Here is a 17,848-nt window from a genome sequence, read left to right on the forward strand (position 1 = left end):
ATTTTACTTATTCCATGTATAGAAACATCTCAATCCACTCATTGCCCAGCCTGTATGCAGATTTCTAAGACAAATTTCTATTTTGCATCCTATGTAGCATTTGCTTGTGAATGATTATTTTGTGTAGTGATTATTTAGCATTCATTTTACATCAAACGTAATACATAGTGGAACAGATTATTTTTAAATGTGATTTCTTTTGACTGACAGTACCTCAAGGAAATACCCAGGTGATACTGAAACAGAGAAATATGATTAAGGTGTTGTTTTCATTTTTCTCTCTAGAACTGGAAGAGTCCAGACAGAAATGTCCACCATGCTGGTATAAATTTGCTAACACTTGCTTGATTTGGGACTGCTGTACCCTCTGGCTGAAAATCAAACATATTGTACATTTGATTGTGATGGACCCATTTGTTGATCTGGCCATTACTATCTGCATTGTCCTAAACACCCTGTTCATGGCAATGGAGCACTATCCAATGACAGAACAGTTTAGTGGTGTGCTTTCAGTAGGAAACCTCGTAAGTCTTTCTTTCATAGTGTGCCATGCATGTGAAATTCATTTTTCTTAAATAATTCTCCTGTGATCTATGTATATATTTTTTAAAGAGAAGGTTGACCATATATATATATATATATATAAGCTTGGGATGGTTGAATTTTAATTTGACCTGTATTGAATTCCTCCTTTTTGGCATTTGTGGATTTTGCCACTCTTGAGTTATGGAGCAAAAAGATAGTGAGATATATTGAGTCGATATGCATTTTGATTTTTAAAACCTTCACCTTCTGTCACTGAACCTGGTTAAAGAAATTTATCTAGTATTTCTTCTTGGATGGATACTTACAAATCATAAGAAATTTCAGTTCCATCCCCGCATCTGTTCCGCTCCTCACTACCACCTCCTGAGGTCCTGAGTGTTCACAGAATTGTAGAGGGCGAAGACCCGGTAAGCACAGCAGGTTTACTGCCACTCTGCAGGAAGTGGTGGAATGGTATGACAGTGCCTTCCGCAGGGCACCGTGAAGAAGAACAGTCCTGAAGAAGAATAGTTCTGCTCAACTTTCTGTATATTTTTTTTTTTCTTAATTGTCCTTCTCATGAACTTATCTTGGTCCCTAGAAACAAAAGGGTGTCCCAAGGGCAAAGATGAGATCTAAAGAGATAAAACTGAGCATTAAAATCAGAAGAGATTCTGTGTATCTGTATTTATACATGCATATTAGCAGGCTAGATAAAAACCGTATTTTTCCCATATGCTTCCTTTTCTTTCAAAACCAAACATTGTGATGCATATGTAAGCTTCAAACCTGAGTTTAATTCCTAACTCAAATATATGGCAATATAGAGAAGCTATTCAGCTTTACCATGGATTGCTTGCTGAAGGTGCAACTTACCAAAAGTTGATGCCATTACTTTTATTTTTTTAAATATTTTCTCACTCAACTGGAGTAAGAAACTGTATTTTCCTTGCAGGTGTTTACTGGAATTTTCACAGCAGAAATGTTTCTCAAGATAATTGCCATGGATCCTTATTATTACTTCCAAGAGGGCTGGAATATTTTTGATGGTTTTATTGTGAGTCTTAGTTTAATGGAGCTTGGCCTTGCAAATGTAGAAGGATTATCTGTCCTTCGATCATTCCGATTGGTAAATATACTAAGCAAAATATGTTTCTGTGTTATATTTTTTTGCATTTGTGCAGATATGTTGTACATTTTCCATTTGTATCGTATATATTTGGCAAAGACAGATGACTTTATCATAAGAACTTATAAACTACTAAATTGCATAGCCATTAGATGGCAAATACCTTTTATGTCAAGTTTGTTTCATGTATTGTCTTAGTAATGTCTGTTTCTTCTTCAAGACATTGTCAGCATCAATTCTGCTCTTTCAGTGAGTGTGCTGGAAGGATTAACCCTTTTTAATAGTAGTATCACTTAGGGTTTTTTTTTCCCTAGATGAGGGAATAAAAAATGCAAGAGCCACAGGCCCTCACTACCTGGGACTGAAGATTAGTAAACCGCTGGGTTAGCTCAGTTAATAAAAGTTTTTTGACAGTTTTAGCTGATAGACTTCCATTAGCAGTTTCCTTGCATGGTTAGTTTAGAAGAGAGTAGTGTTAAGGTTTTTATTTGGGTAGGGATTTTTCATCACTAAGAGGCTTCTCCTTACCATCCTCTACAAGGGTCCATCCAACGTCTGAAAGCTCTTCTGTCTGGAAGTTGGTACAGTAACTCTTTGTTATTAGATGTGAATAGGAACTTGAAAAACCTTAATCCTTACTGCAGACTAGGCTAGCACGCAAGTTGATGTTCAGATCCTCTTCTGAAAAGACCTACAAAGTAAGAAACACGAAGCTAGAGTTCCTAGTCATCAAGCTTAACTTTTGCCTTACATAAAGCAAAAAATACTCAACTTTAAATAAAATTTAAATAAACCCTCTTGAAAAAAAAAAAGAAATTGTTTAAATTAATCCATTTTTCTAGTTCTCTGTGTAGCTTTATATTGCTTTTTGCCTTAAGTCTAATATCTACCTGTATTGACTTCTCCCTCAATAACAGAATTCTGTTTTTAACTTTGCATCTATATAAGTCTCATCTCATTAAATAATATTTAAACTTAGATTGCTTTTAGTTTTCTCTTTCAGTTGTCTGAACACTTGCTATATCTTTCCAAATAATTTCATTTTTGCCTGTTTCAAGTTGTCCTTTAATGTAACACTTTCAACACCTTGTGTTGTATGACAAACTTTGTAAAACACATTATGCTTGTTTCAAATGATAGGAAAGATGTTATTAAAGATACTTGTGAGTAACTTATTTCCTGTCAGTAACAACTCTAGCTTTCTTTTTCTAGGAAAATAATTTCTTCCATCTCTCTGTCAGTTAGGACAAAAGAGATGTGGAGTGTCTATACACTTACAATCCAGTTAAACTGTTCACATTTCATATGTGCTGGTTTATTTTTAGTAATATTCTCAGAGTTAAGTAAAGGAGAAAGACTGTCTTGTCCAACTTGTCCAACATGTACTACCTGCTTATAGAGATCTAAATGCACCAAAAGAAGCAAAGTCTGATTTTGTGATAATTGCAATGTAATTGAAATGAGCATAGATACAGCATTTTTAATTTCTTATGACTTAAATCAGGACTTAAGACTGCTGTTGTCTAGTGTTGTACAGAGCTGGAAACATAAATATTTTCACTGAAGTCTCTAAAGGTTACATGAGATGTGATTTAAACTGGGTAACTGAAATATGAGATGTATAGCAAAAATTTAATAACAATTAGTAATATGAATAATTGTATACTGTTCTTCTATTTTGCAGCTTCGAGTTTTCAAACTGGCAAAATCTTGGCCAACTCTAAATATGCTGATAAAAATTATTGGCAACTCAGTGGGGGCTTTGGGAAATCTGACCCTGGTGCTGGCCATCATTGTGTTCATTTTCGCTGTGGTTGGGATGCAGCTGTTTGGGAAAAGCTACAAGGAATGTGTCTGCAAGATCTCCAGTGACTGTGAACTTCCACGCTGGCACATGCATGACTTCTTCCACTCTTTCTTGATTGTGTTCCGAGTGCTGTGTGGAGAATGGATAGAAACAATGTGGGACTGCATGGAGGTTGCAGGCCAAACTATGTGCCTTACTGTCTTCATGATGGTCATGGTGATTGGAAACCTAGTGGTATGTAACATGGCCAACATCCCTTGTGGTACATCCCTTTCCTGATGCAGCCTACATGCCCTTTCCTGTAGTGCTTCCAGCTTGCCAGTTTTCACACCCTCTTGTATACATCTTTTTCATTTTTTTGTAACCAGCGTTTTCACACTAGTACTTTAGTATTAAATACCATACTGATTTTGAGTCGTTTCACTGATTTACCATAGTTATGCCTAACTGTAGTTCATTCTTGTTGAGCACTAACATCCCTTCTCTTCTTGATATCATCCACAAATTTTATAAATATGCTTATCCACAGGCATAAATACCAAGTTTAACTGCACTAATATGAGACTACTGTGGTGTACCTTCTAAAATATTCTGTAAATTGGAACAGGAAGAATTGACAGATATAATTTAAATATAATTTTTAATCATCACATAGTCTGTCATAATTCCACATCCAGATTTCTCTTGTACGTTTGCAAAATATCATGCAAGAAAATCTGAAGTAGTTTCCTAAAATTGTGATATATCACATCTGTGGACTTTTTATCTCTTAGCTAGTTTTCCTGCCCAAAACAAAAATAGACTGATACATTCTTGGCAAATATGTAAGTTTATTATATTCTGAATTAGCGACACTGAAATTATGATCTGCTGAACTGTGGAAGACTGGAGTCTGCTTGCATTCCCTTCACCTATGAGTACTACAGTGGATGTAGCTTGCATAACTTGCTACATGATGTTGTTTCCTGCCTCCTTATGTCATTCTGCACTTTGAGGAGCAGACTTGCACTATTTCCAGTGTGAAGGAGAAAATCAAAGAATAGCTCAGATTTTCACCTATATTAGTCAAGTCAAACAAGCTAAAAATGTTTTGGGCAAATCATAATAAAATATGGGAGACACTAGCACTTTATTAAGTGCTAGCTGTGAAATAAAAATTATGTCATATTGAACAACTCATAATGGAATTACTTTTATGACTTAAAAATAAGACATCCAGTATATTTTCTTCTTCCTCTCTTTTAGGTACTTAACCTCTTTTTGGCCTTGCTGCTGAGCTCATTTAGTTCAGACAACCTTGCTGCTACAGATGATGATAATGAAATGAACAATCTACAGATTGCTGTGGCAAGGATTCAGAAAGGCATAGATTATGTGAAGAGAAAACTGCGTGAATTCATTCAAAAAGCCTTTGTTAGAAAGCAGAAAGTTTTAGATGAAATCAAACCTCTTGAAGACCTAAATAAAAAAGACAGCTGTATTTCCAACCACACAATAGTAGATATAGGTAAAAACCTTGCCTATCTTAAAGAAGGGAATGGAACTACCAGTGGTATAGGCAGCAGTGTGGAAAAATATGTTGTTGATGAAAGTGATTATATGTCATTCATAAACAACCCAAGTCTCACTGTCACGGTGCCAATTGCTGTTGGGGAATCAGATTTTGAAAATTTAAATACAGAGGAGTTCAGCAGCGAGTCAGACCTGGAAGAAAGCAAAGAGGTAAGACTATTTCAATATTTAAAATATGCTGATGCTTTTCTTTTTTTCCTAAGGTTGGTAGTGGTGAACTGAAAATCTCTGTTTAATTCCTGTATAACAGCGTATACAAACTTCTAACAATATTTAAGGTAAATTGATGTAAGGTTGTGGGTTTAAATGAGATGGTAGTACAGTATTACATATACAGTAATAATCAAGATGCATAAGACAATTTTTTAGAAAATTCATACTTTTTCTGTTTTATTTAGTTAAATCATTAAAAAGTAATGAACCAATTTAGTAGCACTGGATACCAGAAGTCTTGTAAAATGTGTGGGAGTTGTGCAAGTTTCTCCAGGCTTATTTCACCAGTGCAGTTTATTTACTGTTTTGTCTGCTTTCTGGAGTGCCTCCTATCAAATTAAGGGTTCATTCTGATGCTTTTAGCTTCTTTGATATAGATAAAGTACATCTAGATACATCATAAGTACACTGGAATACTGGACCAGCATCACTAAATGGTTTCATATCAATCACTAATAATCTATCTCGTAGTAGCAGAACCACTGAAGAAGTGAAGTAATTGCTTTATTGTAAAAATGTTATGAAGCTTTATATCTCAGTATAAGATCCTTTTGTATGATGACCCATTGTAATTTTCAAAGCTTTGAGATATTTGAATCTGTCACCTACTGTGGCTATAACCAAACGTACCTCTTTCTGGTACAATATGCTGCCAAATGGACAAACCCAAGCTAGCAGTTGGTGAGTTACAGGGGATGCCAAAGCATTATTGTGTTGATACAATAACGTTATGGTGTTAACAAGATGCCCCGTCCTGCACGAGGTGTACGTGGTGGCGGCACACCACCTCAAGTGGAGTAAGTCTGTGCTATGCTTAGTACTGATGCTAGTTCATTCAGCGTTAGCATGGGTGGTTTTGAACAACACTGCATGCTGCTGTGTAGACATAAACTAACATCAAGATTTTTCTAGATGATTTCCTTGCGCTTAAATCTGAGGGTATAAATATGGCTAAGATTCTAGTAATTCTCACCCTGAGATCCCTTTTTGTACTGACTGCATCACACATTTAGTCATGTTTTCTTGTTTCTTATAAGAAAGGTCTTTATCATTCTTTTAAAAATATTACTTTTTTTTTTTTCAGATTGCTTGTGTTAGTATTCTTGTTACTCTTCAAAACAATGACTAGTGGGTAGAACAAAGCAGAAGTTATTGCAGCTTAGCCTTTAATTTCTTGGTCTGAATGTCAGCGTTTGGTTAATTCTATTCTGTCTTCATACTTATGATAAAAAAAAAATTCTTCAGACACCTTTACACCATATAGTGCTAGTGCATTGTTCTGTCCTTCCATTGTTCTGCTGATTCATTGTTCTGTTGTCCAATTGTTTACTGTTTCAAAACTTACTGCTGCCAAAGGAGGAGCAAATTCTACTTCTAATCTGATCAAATTCCACCTATAAGTGAGCATATAATGACTGCATGTGATCATAATCGCACCTGGTATTTTTCTGGCTTTTTGTAAATCATGTAGTTTCTTGGTATAGGCCTCGTCCTTCTGGGTTTGTTCTTTTTTCCTGCTAATCAGGTTCAAGTCCATCTATCCCATTCAGCCATTTTCCTGCTTAGTAACTAGTGATAGCCAGTGGATCTACTGGAAGTCTGGAAATAAAGTGTCTTAAGTTACAGTTCAGTACTAGGAAGGAGGATACTTGGATTTTTTCATCACAAAATAGTTGTTGCTGTCTTGGTGAAGTAACAAATACCTATCTGTCATTCTGCATTTTCTGTAACGTTACTATGGTATTTTTATCCATTTCAAGGATGCTGTCAACCTAAATCTATAATTTTTCATAAAGCATTCTAAATGACTCAACTGGAAAGTGCAAAGAAGATACTGGTAGTTTATACTACATATATAGTGTAACTGGCAATAATACTTCAGCTGATATCACTGTATGAATCTTCTGACATACAGTCTGAAATGCTGACTGTGCAGTTCCAGTACAATCAGAACTATGCACTGAGGAAAACTTTCCACTCTTCATTTCTTATTTTGGGCCCCCACCCTATCGGATTAACTCTGATAATGTTATTGATTTTACTCATGGCAATAATAAACTATGTTTTAAACTGTCCTATATGCTTTTCCTGTGCTTGTTCTTTTTCAAAAGTTATGTGATTATGTATCTATTAACTGAAGTTTTATCAAAGTAGATTATAGATCTGATAATTTTTAATTGGCAACTTCTCTGCAAAAAGTAATTTGGAAGTGTAATTGAATTCTATTAATTTAAATACTATACGTCAAATGCCAAAATGCCAAAAGAAGGCATTTTTAAAATTAAAAAAATGACTACAAATGCCTTTTTGTTCAAGGCTTCCTCTTTTTTGTCATGCCATAATGTGCCTTGCATTTCTGCCCTCTCATGTTTTCCCATTTATATGATTCTGCAGTTGCTGAGTGTTGATCTGCCAGTCACTTCATTGCTTATACCACAAATTAAAAGTACTGAAGTTAGAAACTGCCACCAAATCAATTCAGTTAGCAGTATCCCAAATGAAAGGCAGCTTATGCATTCATGGACTGTGAGAACACTGCACAAGCTAGCCAGGTGCTAATGAGTGTCTGTGTGCTTTTGTTTATCTCTCTATATACACATGCATACATGTATTCACTGTGATATAGTTCGATAAGTCGAATTTCTACAAAGTAATTATAATTTATTAGCAAATTTTAATTAAATACCTTAATGGTTGGTGAATTCTTTATTATAACAGATATGTTTTGTAGTATTTTGATGGAGATGTTAACTAGATTATGCCTTTCTAGAATTGTACTTGCTACTGAGCATGAATTTGTAAGGAATTTTCTAGAAAATTGCCTGAAACCTAGAATAGAATAAATTATGAGAACATGGTGTCCATAATAATGGTAGTGGGGCAATGCAATGTAATAAGGGAAATAGAGAACAAATCCTAAATAAAACTACCATGGAAGTAGGGCCATTAACAAATATGGGGTCCACTGTGCTGAGTCAGTTGCCCTGAACTTCATTACTGCTATCCAGTCTAGAAGCTATAAAAATAATCTTTCCATTTTAGGTCTTTAAGTACTATGGGGATGGTTTACATAGAAAATTTTGTAGTGCATGTATAGCTATGTAATTATTAGATTTTTATGCTAAGTGTAACTTCTAGGCTAGTAATTACACCAAAATATACCAAGTAACCAGATATTTTTAAATGCCTTGAAAAATATGGGATATCCTAATGTTGTTGCAGACACCTTTATAATGTATATTTCAATTTAAGCAGTATTCAGTGCAAAAAAGCAGAGGTGCTGTGTCCTGAACTTCATTTCCTACCATTCTTACTTCTCACAGGAGTAGAACCAAGCTGGATCAGTCAAGCGGGCAGCTCTGGTACCTTTTAGCGAGGCAGAGCATCGTGTCACCAGTTTTACACAGGTTACCTAAGCAAGTTATACATCTATATGTATATACTACATAATCACTTTTTAACAGATACGGACTGGCCTGCATGCTCTTCGGCTCTGTACCTTCTCTATCCATTGCAATGAAGTACAAACATGCACAGCTGCTCTCTGCTGAGTCACGGGACTCGCATCACAGCATGGTCAGGCGAGATCGGCAGCCCCAATATTTCTGTGGTTCAGATGCTATAGTTTTCATGATATTGTAATAGTATTTTGCAGTGCATGCTATGTACCTTTCCCAATCCTGATGGTAAAGTTTTTAGGGTTTTCTTTTTGAAGGATATTCTTTCCTTTTGAAGGAAGACAGGGTATGCAACACGTAAGCTATGTTTCTCATCAGAAGCTTGTATAAACACATATGTAAACTGTGTTGATAATGAAAAGCTGGTAGCTGTTTTGGAAAACTTTCATACCACTGTATTTTAGCTTATAATGGAGGTAACTTGCAAACTCATGATAGTCACATTTTTATTTTTCACAATTTTTTTCTTAGAAATGCTTTTCTTCAGTATTTGTATAAGCATTTAGTTACTTTGGAGATTAATGTGCAATACTTGAAGCACCATTAAGCATGAAATTCATTCAGTTTCCATAGTCAAAGCATGTAACCATCATTTGGTTAAAAAAACTCATACAAAACTGGTATTTGGCTGGTCAAACATTCAGAGATCAGTTCTGCTCTTACTTACACCCACACTTAAAAGTGTAGAGGTGCAAAGAGAAAACCAATAGCAAGATCTGGCCCAGTTCAGGCTTACCATAGCTCCTTAATTTATGCTCACAATTTGACTGCCTCCCCAAACATCCAAAATTTTCTGCCCTGAGAAACTTAAATTTATTCTCATCTTATCAGTAATAAAGTTCAGCAGTCTAGTAAACAAGCTACTGATTTTGGAGCAAAAGGTCCCCAGTTTCAGTGTGATTTATATATCACCTATTAAACGTGACCATAATAGTTACAACACCATAGTTGTGTGATGCTGCTTTCAGTTTGGTAAATCAGTGGAGTTAAGATATACTTACTGCATAGCTTTTTCTTTTATATTTTGTAAGGAATAAATTATCTGAGAAGTCATAGTTTTGATTTAAAAATATTCACTATTCAAAATCCTTTGATACGCTGAAGAATTTAGGCTTGAGATTGTTTGTGAATTGGTCACGTAGTATTGGTATACTGTGATTCATGGTGGATGATATTAAGTTGTTAATATTAGAGTTAATTTGAGTTCATTTAATCTTTGCAAAGAGTAGTCCCTCACTCCATTTCAGAAATATCCTTTCACTATTGCTTGTGTGAAATAAAGAGCCTTTTTAAGTAGCTTCCAATGGGACTGCTTTTGCAAATATTTCCACTGCTACTTAACGATGCTTTTGCTTTCATGCAACATTCCTGAAAATATTTTCATTTATGAAAAGCTCATAAATAAGTAGATCAAAGGAATTACAAATAGTGATATAGTACAGAGTGGACTATAATTTAGGGATCCCTTTTTTTTCCAGTATTTGCAAACAATAATCATTACAGAATTGTTTCACTTAGATTTACAATGTACCATTTACAACGTTTTTCTGAACTAGTTGAGTTCTTATGCCTGACTGTATAAGCACTAGAAAGAGTGACATTCAGATTCCACTTAATGATACCAATGGAATTGCAATGTTATTTACTACTTGGTTAATTTTATAGGTGATATAGCTGTACTGAAAAAGAATGGATAAGTTTGGATATAACATTGCTATTTCACAGAACGTCTCATTTTCATACTGATGTCCACACAGCGCTGAAATAATAAAAACCAATATAATTTTCATTATGTAGTATTTTCACAGGTATTTAGGAGAAAAGGAAATAAAAAGCAAAACCAAAATGGTGGCTTCTCTTGGCGCCATCTTCCTGCTTATGTCTGTTCTGCTCTTTGCTCCTTCAGTCCCTTAAATTATGATTTCTATAGCTATTAGTGGTATCCTGACCAATCATGAAATACCAGGCTTTGTTAAAAATGTTACTAAGAGCTGTTGAACTGCTGTCAGAATCATTGAAGCAAAGAAAGAAATGTTAGAAGCTCAAAGTGGCCTGGCTGTAAGTGAAGCAGAATTGTATGAATCTATGAGATGTTGCTGAGGTTCAGAAAGTAATGATTTCAAAAACTTCCTGACCTAAACTTGGCTGCTGCTTTTTGCAATGCTGCTCTGTTAGGCAAGCTGCTTTCCACTTTCAGTTTCTATCTTGAAAGCTAAACTAAACCCTGTATCTCATACTGTACTGTATTGCTGACTAAAGCATGATTGGCAAGGCTGTTGGTAGATATGATGTAATATATCTCTCTGTGATCATCATCATACTGCTGCTTTAGAACCATGTAAGTACTTTTGTCCCCTTACGATCTTCTGTGAAAAGGAGATGGAGTATGTACATTCTGAGGTTTTGAAAAGCAGATTTCTCCAAGAATAATTTCCTTAGCATCCTATTCAGAAAAAAATCTAGCATCATAACTCTCAAAGAGCATCTAATAATTCACCCTGATAAGTCTTCTGTAATTTGAGTGACTGAATACTTTTGAAACCTAGAACCCTGGTATAAAAAAGGCTTAAAAAGGACTTATTATTATATGACAGGTAACACTTGGTTTTGATAATTATCTTATTTCCACAGGTTCTTTTTTTTTTTTTTTAAAGCTGTATACTTGTTAAGTGTATAGCATTGCCTAAATCCAGTCTTTGTGATACTGGTTATCAGAGAAAAAATTATCAGATATAAGAGTAACTTTAAGATATGTTAAGGTAAAGAGCTGGGACGTCTACTACATACCTAGCAAATCAAGGTCTGCAATTAGGGATAGTCTAGAGATCCTGCTGTATTCCATATGTGTAAACACTGGCACGTCACAGTAAGTGGTAGAAAATTTCTTCTTATGTATTAAAACATATGAACAAAACATAATCAGCAATAATATGATCTTTTTCCAGATGATATTGTGTTGATACATAGATATCAGTACAACATCCCTGGCTCAGTTGCTTTATATCAGAGCAGAAGTTTGCTGTGGAAATGCGTGATTGTTACTGCAAAGGTTTCCTAGTATACTGAACTTAATCGATTTGTTAAAATCTTGAGGTGTTGTATCATAAAACCTTCCTAGCTGTTTGTAGTGCATACTAAATTTTATAAATATCTAGAATGACATACAATAAATTCGATGTTAAAAATTGCAAAGAAACAAACAGAGATAAGTATTTTTTTTTCTGTTAAAAGTTTTACATTTTTTTCTTCCCCAAATTATACTGAATTGAATTACAGATTGAATTTATTGAATAATTTTTATAACATGCTTCTTCATGTACTAATCTAGTTGGGGCTAATTCAGGTATAATAGAACAGCATGCTAAGGAAATGCTCATCAACAGAGGAGTAACTGAATTTGTGGTGGGATAAGGCATTTAATTGTTGTGTTTCAAGTATCAGCTGCTGTTGATTCAATTTAGGATTTTTCTGTTTAGCTTAACTTGTGTGATTATTATTGCAGCTCTTTAGAGGAAGCATACCAGATATTCAGTGAGAAGAGACTTGTAAGATACTATGCACCATACATACTGCCCCACATAAATAAAGATGACTTTCTGATGTGCCTGATAATTGATTGTTCTACTTATAATTTTCTATGTTTTCTACCTCATCTTTTTGATCTCTTTTTATAGTGGACATCTCTAATCTTCTATCTTGAGTTAACTATTAGTCTTACTCAATTTCAGTAGTAGGAACTCATTACCCCTTCTTAAAATCAACATGTACGGATTAAATAACTGCCTAATATCTGAGTTATTGAACTCTTCGTTTTCCTGTAAAAGAATGGACAGTAGGTCTTTCAAACTATGGTTTAACCAGTTCATAATTTTTGTTTGCTCTGCTATTACAGCATTTTGCTAGAAATGCTGTCCAGATTGGAATGATGCAAGCACCATTTTAAGAAACTCTACATAATAAAGACAGTCACTTCTCAGTTTAAAAAATTTACTGTATTGCATTGATAAATGTTAATTTTTAGTGCTATATATAAATTTATTTGGAATGTACCTCGTGTTTATGGTATTTCTGGCCTTTTCTCAAACTGATGATTGACTTCCACTCATGTTTAAATGCTGTAGTCCTTACTTGAGGACCTCAGTATTTATCTCATACTTTCTAGTTTCTCCATTTTAGAGGCAGTATTCCCCAAGGACCAAACTGACATGCATTATCTATAATCTGAATGTGTGGCAATGGGAAATTTGTAAGTGACAATCTGCAGAAAAGTGATCATCCATATCTTTGTACATTGGACCTAACCTCATAGATGCTACAGCTCATGCACAAACATGAGACATAAATACATAAGCTGGGATTTTCAAAGAAACATAAAGGATATAGGTGTGCAGGTATCACTGAAATTACATACATAATACACCCTACAATAAATGTATCCTTTTGTCTGGTCTTCCTCTAAAATGTGGGCTATTGTGTACCATGGTACACAAACATCAAAGTGCAGCCTATGCCAAAATCACAGCATGATATATTGTCAGTGTGATTTGATAAAATCAGAGTGAGGGAGAAAGGAATTAATCTTTTTGTTTGAAGAACATACTTAATATTTTCTGCAATGCAAAATTCCATTGAAGTCTTATGGTACTTCTGTATTCACATACTAATATTGTTTACATTTTCTTTACAAAGACACTGTATAGAATTTGGAGATTATCAAATATTTTAAAGGAATAATGCCTCTAACACAAGTTTTAGGCACCAGCAAAGATACATCTTTAATGTTACAATGGACCATCTCTCTATCCCATATGCTGTATAGACTGTATTCTAAATCTGCTTACATCATTCCTTTTATAAAATTAGCTACTGATCAATGCAGCCATTTTACTGATGTTATACTCCACATAGTGATAACATTAGAAGAGTCATAGAATGCCATGATCAAACTACTTTTACTTACTCCAGTACTCATATTTGTCTGTTGCCAACATAAAGCGATGGTGTGAAAGAATAATTTTGAAGATTTGGATTATACTATCAATACAATTCATTGGTGCAGTATTGTTTTATGATGATGTTGTTTCAAAAGCATTTGTTTTCACTTTAGTCTTCAAAAAATAAAGGGTTCTTTGGTTTTTGGCTTTTTTAGTGATCTGACATGTATGTGTACTGTATCAAAGTAATAAGTAGTTTCATAAAGCACAGTAAATTCAGGAAATGCATTGGCAAGTGAGAATGCAAAATACCAGCTACTGCTCCTAATGTGCTGCTCTTTTGGAAACAGAGATACTTAAACTCTCCTGTACAATTCATGTGTTTTCATGTCAATGATAAGGAAAAGTTTATGTTCAAACTTTTTAGATTTTAGGCTTGATAGAATAACATTTATTTGAGACATGAAAATACATCTATGCAGCTTGCTGTTGGTTTGGTCATGATGTTGGAAAATTGTGTTAACACATTCTATATGAAGTGTAAGCTAAAATGCAGCCACATGGTTGGAGTAATTAAACAGTATAAAGTGTGGAAGGCACCCACTCTTAATGTACTGAATTTTTGTTTCAGAATTATTACGCATGGCTCTGAATACTAGTCTAACAATTTCAACAATTCCTTGTATGAAAATATTAAAATATTTTCAATAGGGAAAATGCACACAATGTAGTTTCTAATCTTGTGACCTCACCTGTAGCAGAGCAATTTGGCATTATAGATTGTAGATAAGAAATTATTTTAAAGTCAGAGCACAGAATACATGCAATGTATTTTGGTATGCATTTTAAACATGAACTTCTATTCAAAATTAAGGATACTGAAAAAAAATAATTCTGTGGGGTTTCATTCACAGAAATTAAATGCATCCAGTTCATCAGAAGGCAGCACAGTTGATATTGGACTACCTCAAGAAGGGGAACAGCCCGAAGCAGAACCTGAAGAAGCTCTGGAGCCAGAGGCTTGTTTTACAGAAGGTAGGCAAAGGAAAACATATGCAAGGTGGTTTGATCTAACTGTGATGATTTGGGATGGATTTTATTTTATTTTTTTTTTTTAATTTTGTGATTATTATTGTATTTTCTGCTTGTATTAGTAAGTTGTTCAGAGGTACTGCCATACAGGTACTGTTCTCATGCTCTCTCTTTCTCCATGGAAGGTGTTATAAGAGTTGAAAAGCTTTAACTTCAAATACTGAAACAAAAATCCTCAAATAGGAGATACTTATTTAGAAGTATCTGTTGCAGTAGCACAGGAATAAGTCAAATTACTTCTGTTCATTGTGATTCCTAATAAATACTTACCTTATTCTGACATCTCCATTTATTATCACACTTAGGCTGTGTGCGAAGATTCAAATGCTGTCAAGTCAGTGTAGAAGATGGGAAAGGGAAAATCTGGTGGAATCTTAGGAAAACCTGCTATAAGATTGTTGAACACAACTGGTTTGAGACCTTCATTGTCTTCATGATTCTCCTCAGCAGCGGTGCTCTGGTAAATTCAGTGTAGAACTATTGTGTCTATTTTAAGCAGCAAGCATTTAGAATTACAGTTAATTATAGAGCTGTAGGTAACATCAGAATTTAATATCTAATTCATAAATGTTCTAATGTCAACATATATGAAGAAGTATTTGGCATTTACAATAGAGTTTGCTCACAGGCTATGAAACAAATCATTTGGCAAGTTCAAAATGTAATGTTAAGAGAAAGTAATTAGTTATCTAACCCTGGTATTCACATGTCTTCATCTTGATAATAATAGCTTTTTCTTTTTTTTAAAACAAAACAAAACAAAACAAAACAAAACAAAACAAAACAAGAAAACTTTTCAAATAAACCACAGCTATTCCTTGAGCTAGGAATTTGTCAACAAGCTGGACTGTCAAACTTGAGATGTAAGGTGCCAACATGATTCTGTCAGGTCTTTTACTGGATTAATGTTAAATCGGGTGTGTTGAGTAAGTACTGAAGTAATTAGCTCCTCCTAGCAGGGGCAAAATACAGTATTTTTGCTACACTTGGGTCAATGCACAGTGATTCACTGTCATTGTAGATATTTTCTTTTGAGAAGACAGTTACTAATCTCTGTTCAGGATTGCTTTGTGGGTTAGTGTGTATATTTTGGTTTCAATTATGAGTTCCTAAAACTTTCTGTATCACAGGGTCATTTTTAAATCTCTCACAAAAGGATTTTAAATTCCCTTTTGCTGCTACCTTTGCTAACACAAAGGAAATCCTTAGATCAATAAACCATTTCTATCCATGGAAGTGAATTAAAATGAGATTTGGAGGATGGTACTACAGTAAGTTTTGTGGATCACTGTTCAACTCAGCTGAAAGTTGAGTGTTGTGTTTGGATCCAGCTTTCTGAAAAGTCTACAGTATGGAGTGAAACCAGAAGCTGTTCTTGAGGAAAGGATATATGCCTGTATCTTTCCAATTCAAATTCTTTCTTGGCCACTGTATATCACACTCTAATTTGTGAAGACATGTAATTATATCTTAAAAAATCTTTTTTACAGGCATTTGAAGATATATACATAGAGCAACGTAAAACTATCAAGACCATGCTGGAATATGCTGACAAAGTTTTTACTTATATCTTCATTCTGGAAATGCTTTTAAAATGGGTGGCTTATGGCTTTCAAACGTATTTCACTAATGCGTGGTGCTGGCTGGACTTCCTGATTGTTGATGTAGGTATTCCTTTTCATGTCATGTATGACAGGCTCTAAACATCAGACAGTTATGTTTTCAGGATAAGCTCTCTGATCTGTACAATGGAAACTCTGCTTTAAAACTGTTGCTTATGTGTGGTTTATATTTCTATTCAGAAAGGAAAAAATATTTAGATATACTTATTATTAGAGATTTTTTAAACATTTTCTCTAGTTTTATAAAGTTGTAATGCTTTAATGAAATTGTGCTTTTTAGTATTTTTTTTTTACAGTATATAAAAAAAGGATACTCTTCATCCTCTTAATTTTTTTCTGTATATGAAAATTAAAAATTTCAAAGCAATTTCTTTAAAGTTTTCTAAAATTCTAACCAATTACTGTAACTGTCCTGTCACTTACTCTATGCAATATGAAAGGAAAATACTGCTAGGATCTGTCAATTCCATTGTACTATTCAGTATTCTTGCACTTTTCACTGCATCATGTGGATGACCTTAAAGAAATGCTTGGAGAGCTGTAAATGAGCTCCCTTAGAATCAGTTCACAATGGTTTTCAAAAGGCTGCACCACCAAGGAACAGATACCCATTTTCTGAGGGAGACCCAGTGAAAAGTGCATTGTCATTTCAAGTCTACATGCTCAACAATGTCCATGCAGTACTGGGTAGCATAAATGGAAGCCTACAGATCTTTAACCGTATAGCAGACATTAATTTCCCTTCCATGCCCAGTAGCTTGACTACATCTGTTTGTGCTAATAGAGCATCTCTTAGCTCCACATATGTAATTCCTATGGAATACAAGGTAAGAATATGTCTTGAATCACTTTTTCACTCATTCCAAAAATCAGCAGAATGCTACAGAAATCACTATGTATCTCTCTAAAACTACTATGGTATGATAGGCCTTGATAGCCTATGATATGTAAGGACTATGAAGTCTTTAAAGAGTTTAGAAAACATTACAACTTTTGAATCCATACCAGCACTGCAGATCCTGTGATGAAACATGACAATATGCACACTCGGTATTCTGTGATTGAGTCTGTACATCTGTAAAACTGATTGATTGGTTCAGTCATCAGATGTGTAAATTACTAAGACCAGTACAGATCTACAGAGAAACCGTGGACAATACTTTGCACCGTCATTATATGTTTGTTGTATTTATCAACAAGTACTTAATGTGTATTTGATAATACGTGGTTTAGTTACTTCTGTGAACTTTATAAATAACTTCATTCATTTTTCATGGCAAATTTGCCCTGGGGCAATTTTTTTCATGGAAAGAATTAATCTCTGGAGCATCTTAAAAAATCTTTAAAGTCAGAGGGTTGAGATAATAAAGCAAAAAGATTAATTAGGAAGTGAAAGAATTAAGAGGGAACAGGAAGGATGGAAGGGAAGGGCATTAAACTGAGGGAAATAGAAGATGGTTTGGGTTTTGCTTTTTCTTTAGTAGGGCCACTCTTTC

The 17,848-nt window shown here is 34.5% G+C and overlaps 1 protein-coding gene across 1 annotated transcript in view; it reads left to right on the forward strand.

The window, feature by feature from the left end:
- Positions 1 to 285: 285 nt before the first annotated feature.
- LOC103775248 (sodium channel protein type 2 subunit alpha) overlaps positions 286 to 17,848 on the forward strand; it is a gene marked incomplete at both ends in the record, with an annotated part of 27,969 nt that continues 10,406 nt past the window's right edge. The window contains 7 exons of the mRNA XM_008942693.1: positions 286 to 524; positions 1,481 to 1,654; positions 3,339 to 3,695; positions 4,707 to 5,183; positions 14,553 to 14,673; positions 15,036 to 15,190; positions 16,221 to 16,394. Of these exons, the coding sequence (XP_008940941.1) occupies positions 286 to 524; positions 1,481 to 1,654; positions 3,339 to 3,695; positions 4,707 to 5,183; positions 14,553 to 14,673; positions 15,036 to 15,190; positions 16,221 to 16,394 (1,697 nt within the window). The remainder of the gene's footprint in view (positions 525 to 1,480; positions 1,655 to 3,338; positions 3,696 to 4,706; positions 5,184 to 14,552; positions 14,674 to 15,035; positions 15,191 to 16,220; positions 16,395 to 17,848) is intronic.

This window comes from Merops nubicus, unplaced genomic scaffold (genome assembly GCF_000691845.1).
Source record: "Merops nubicus isolate BGI_N331 unplaced genomic scaffold, ASM69184v1 scaffold23326, whole genome shotgun sequence".
In the NCBI taxonomy this organism is placed as follows: Eukaryota; Metazoa; Chordata; class Aves; order Coraciiformes; family Meropidae; genus Merops; species Merops nubicus.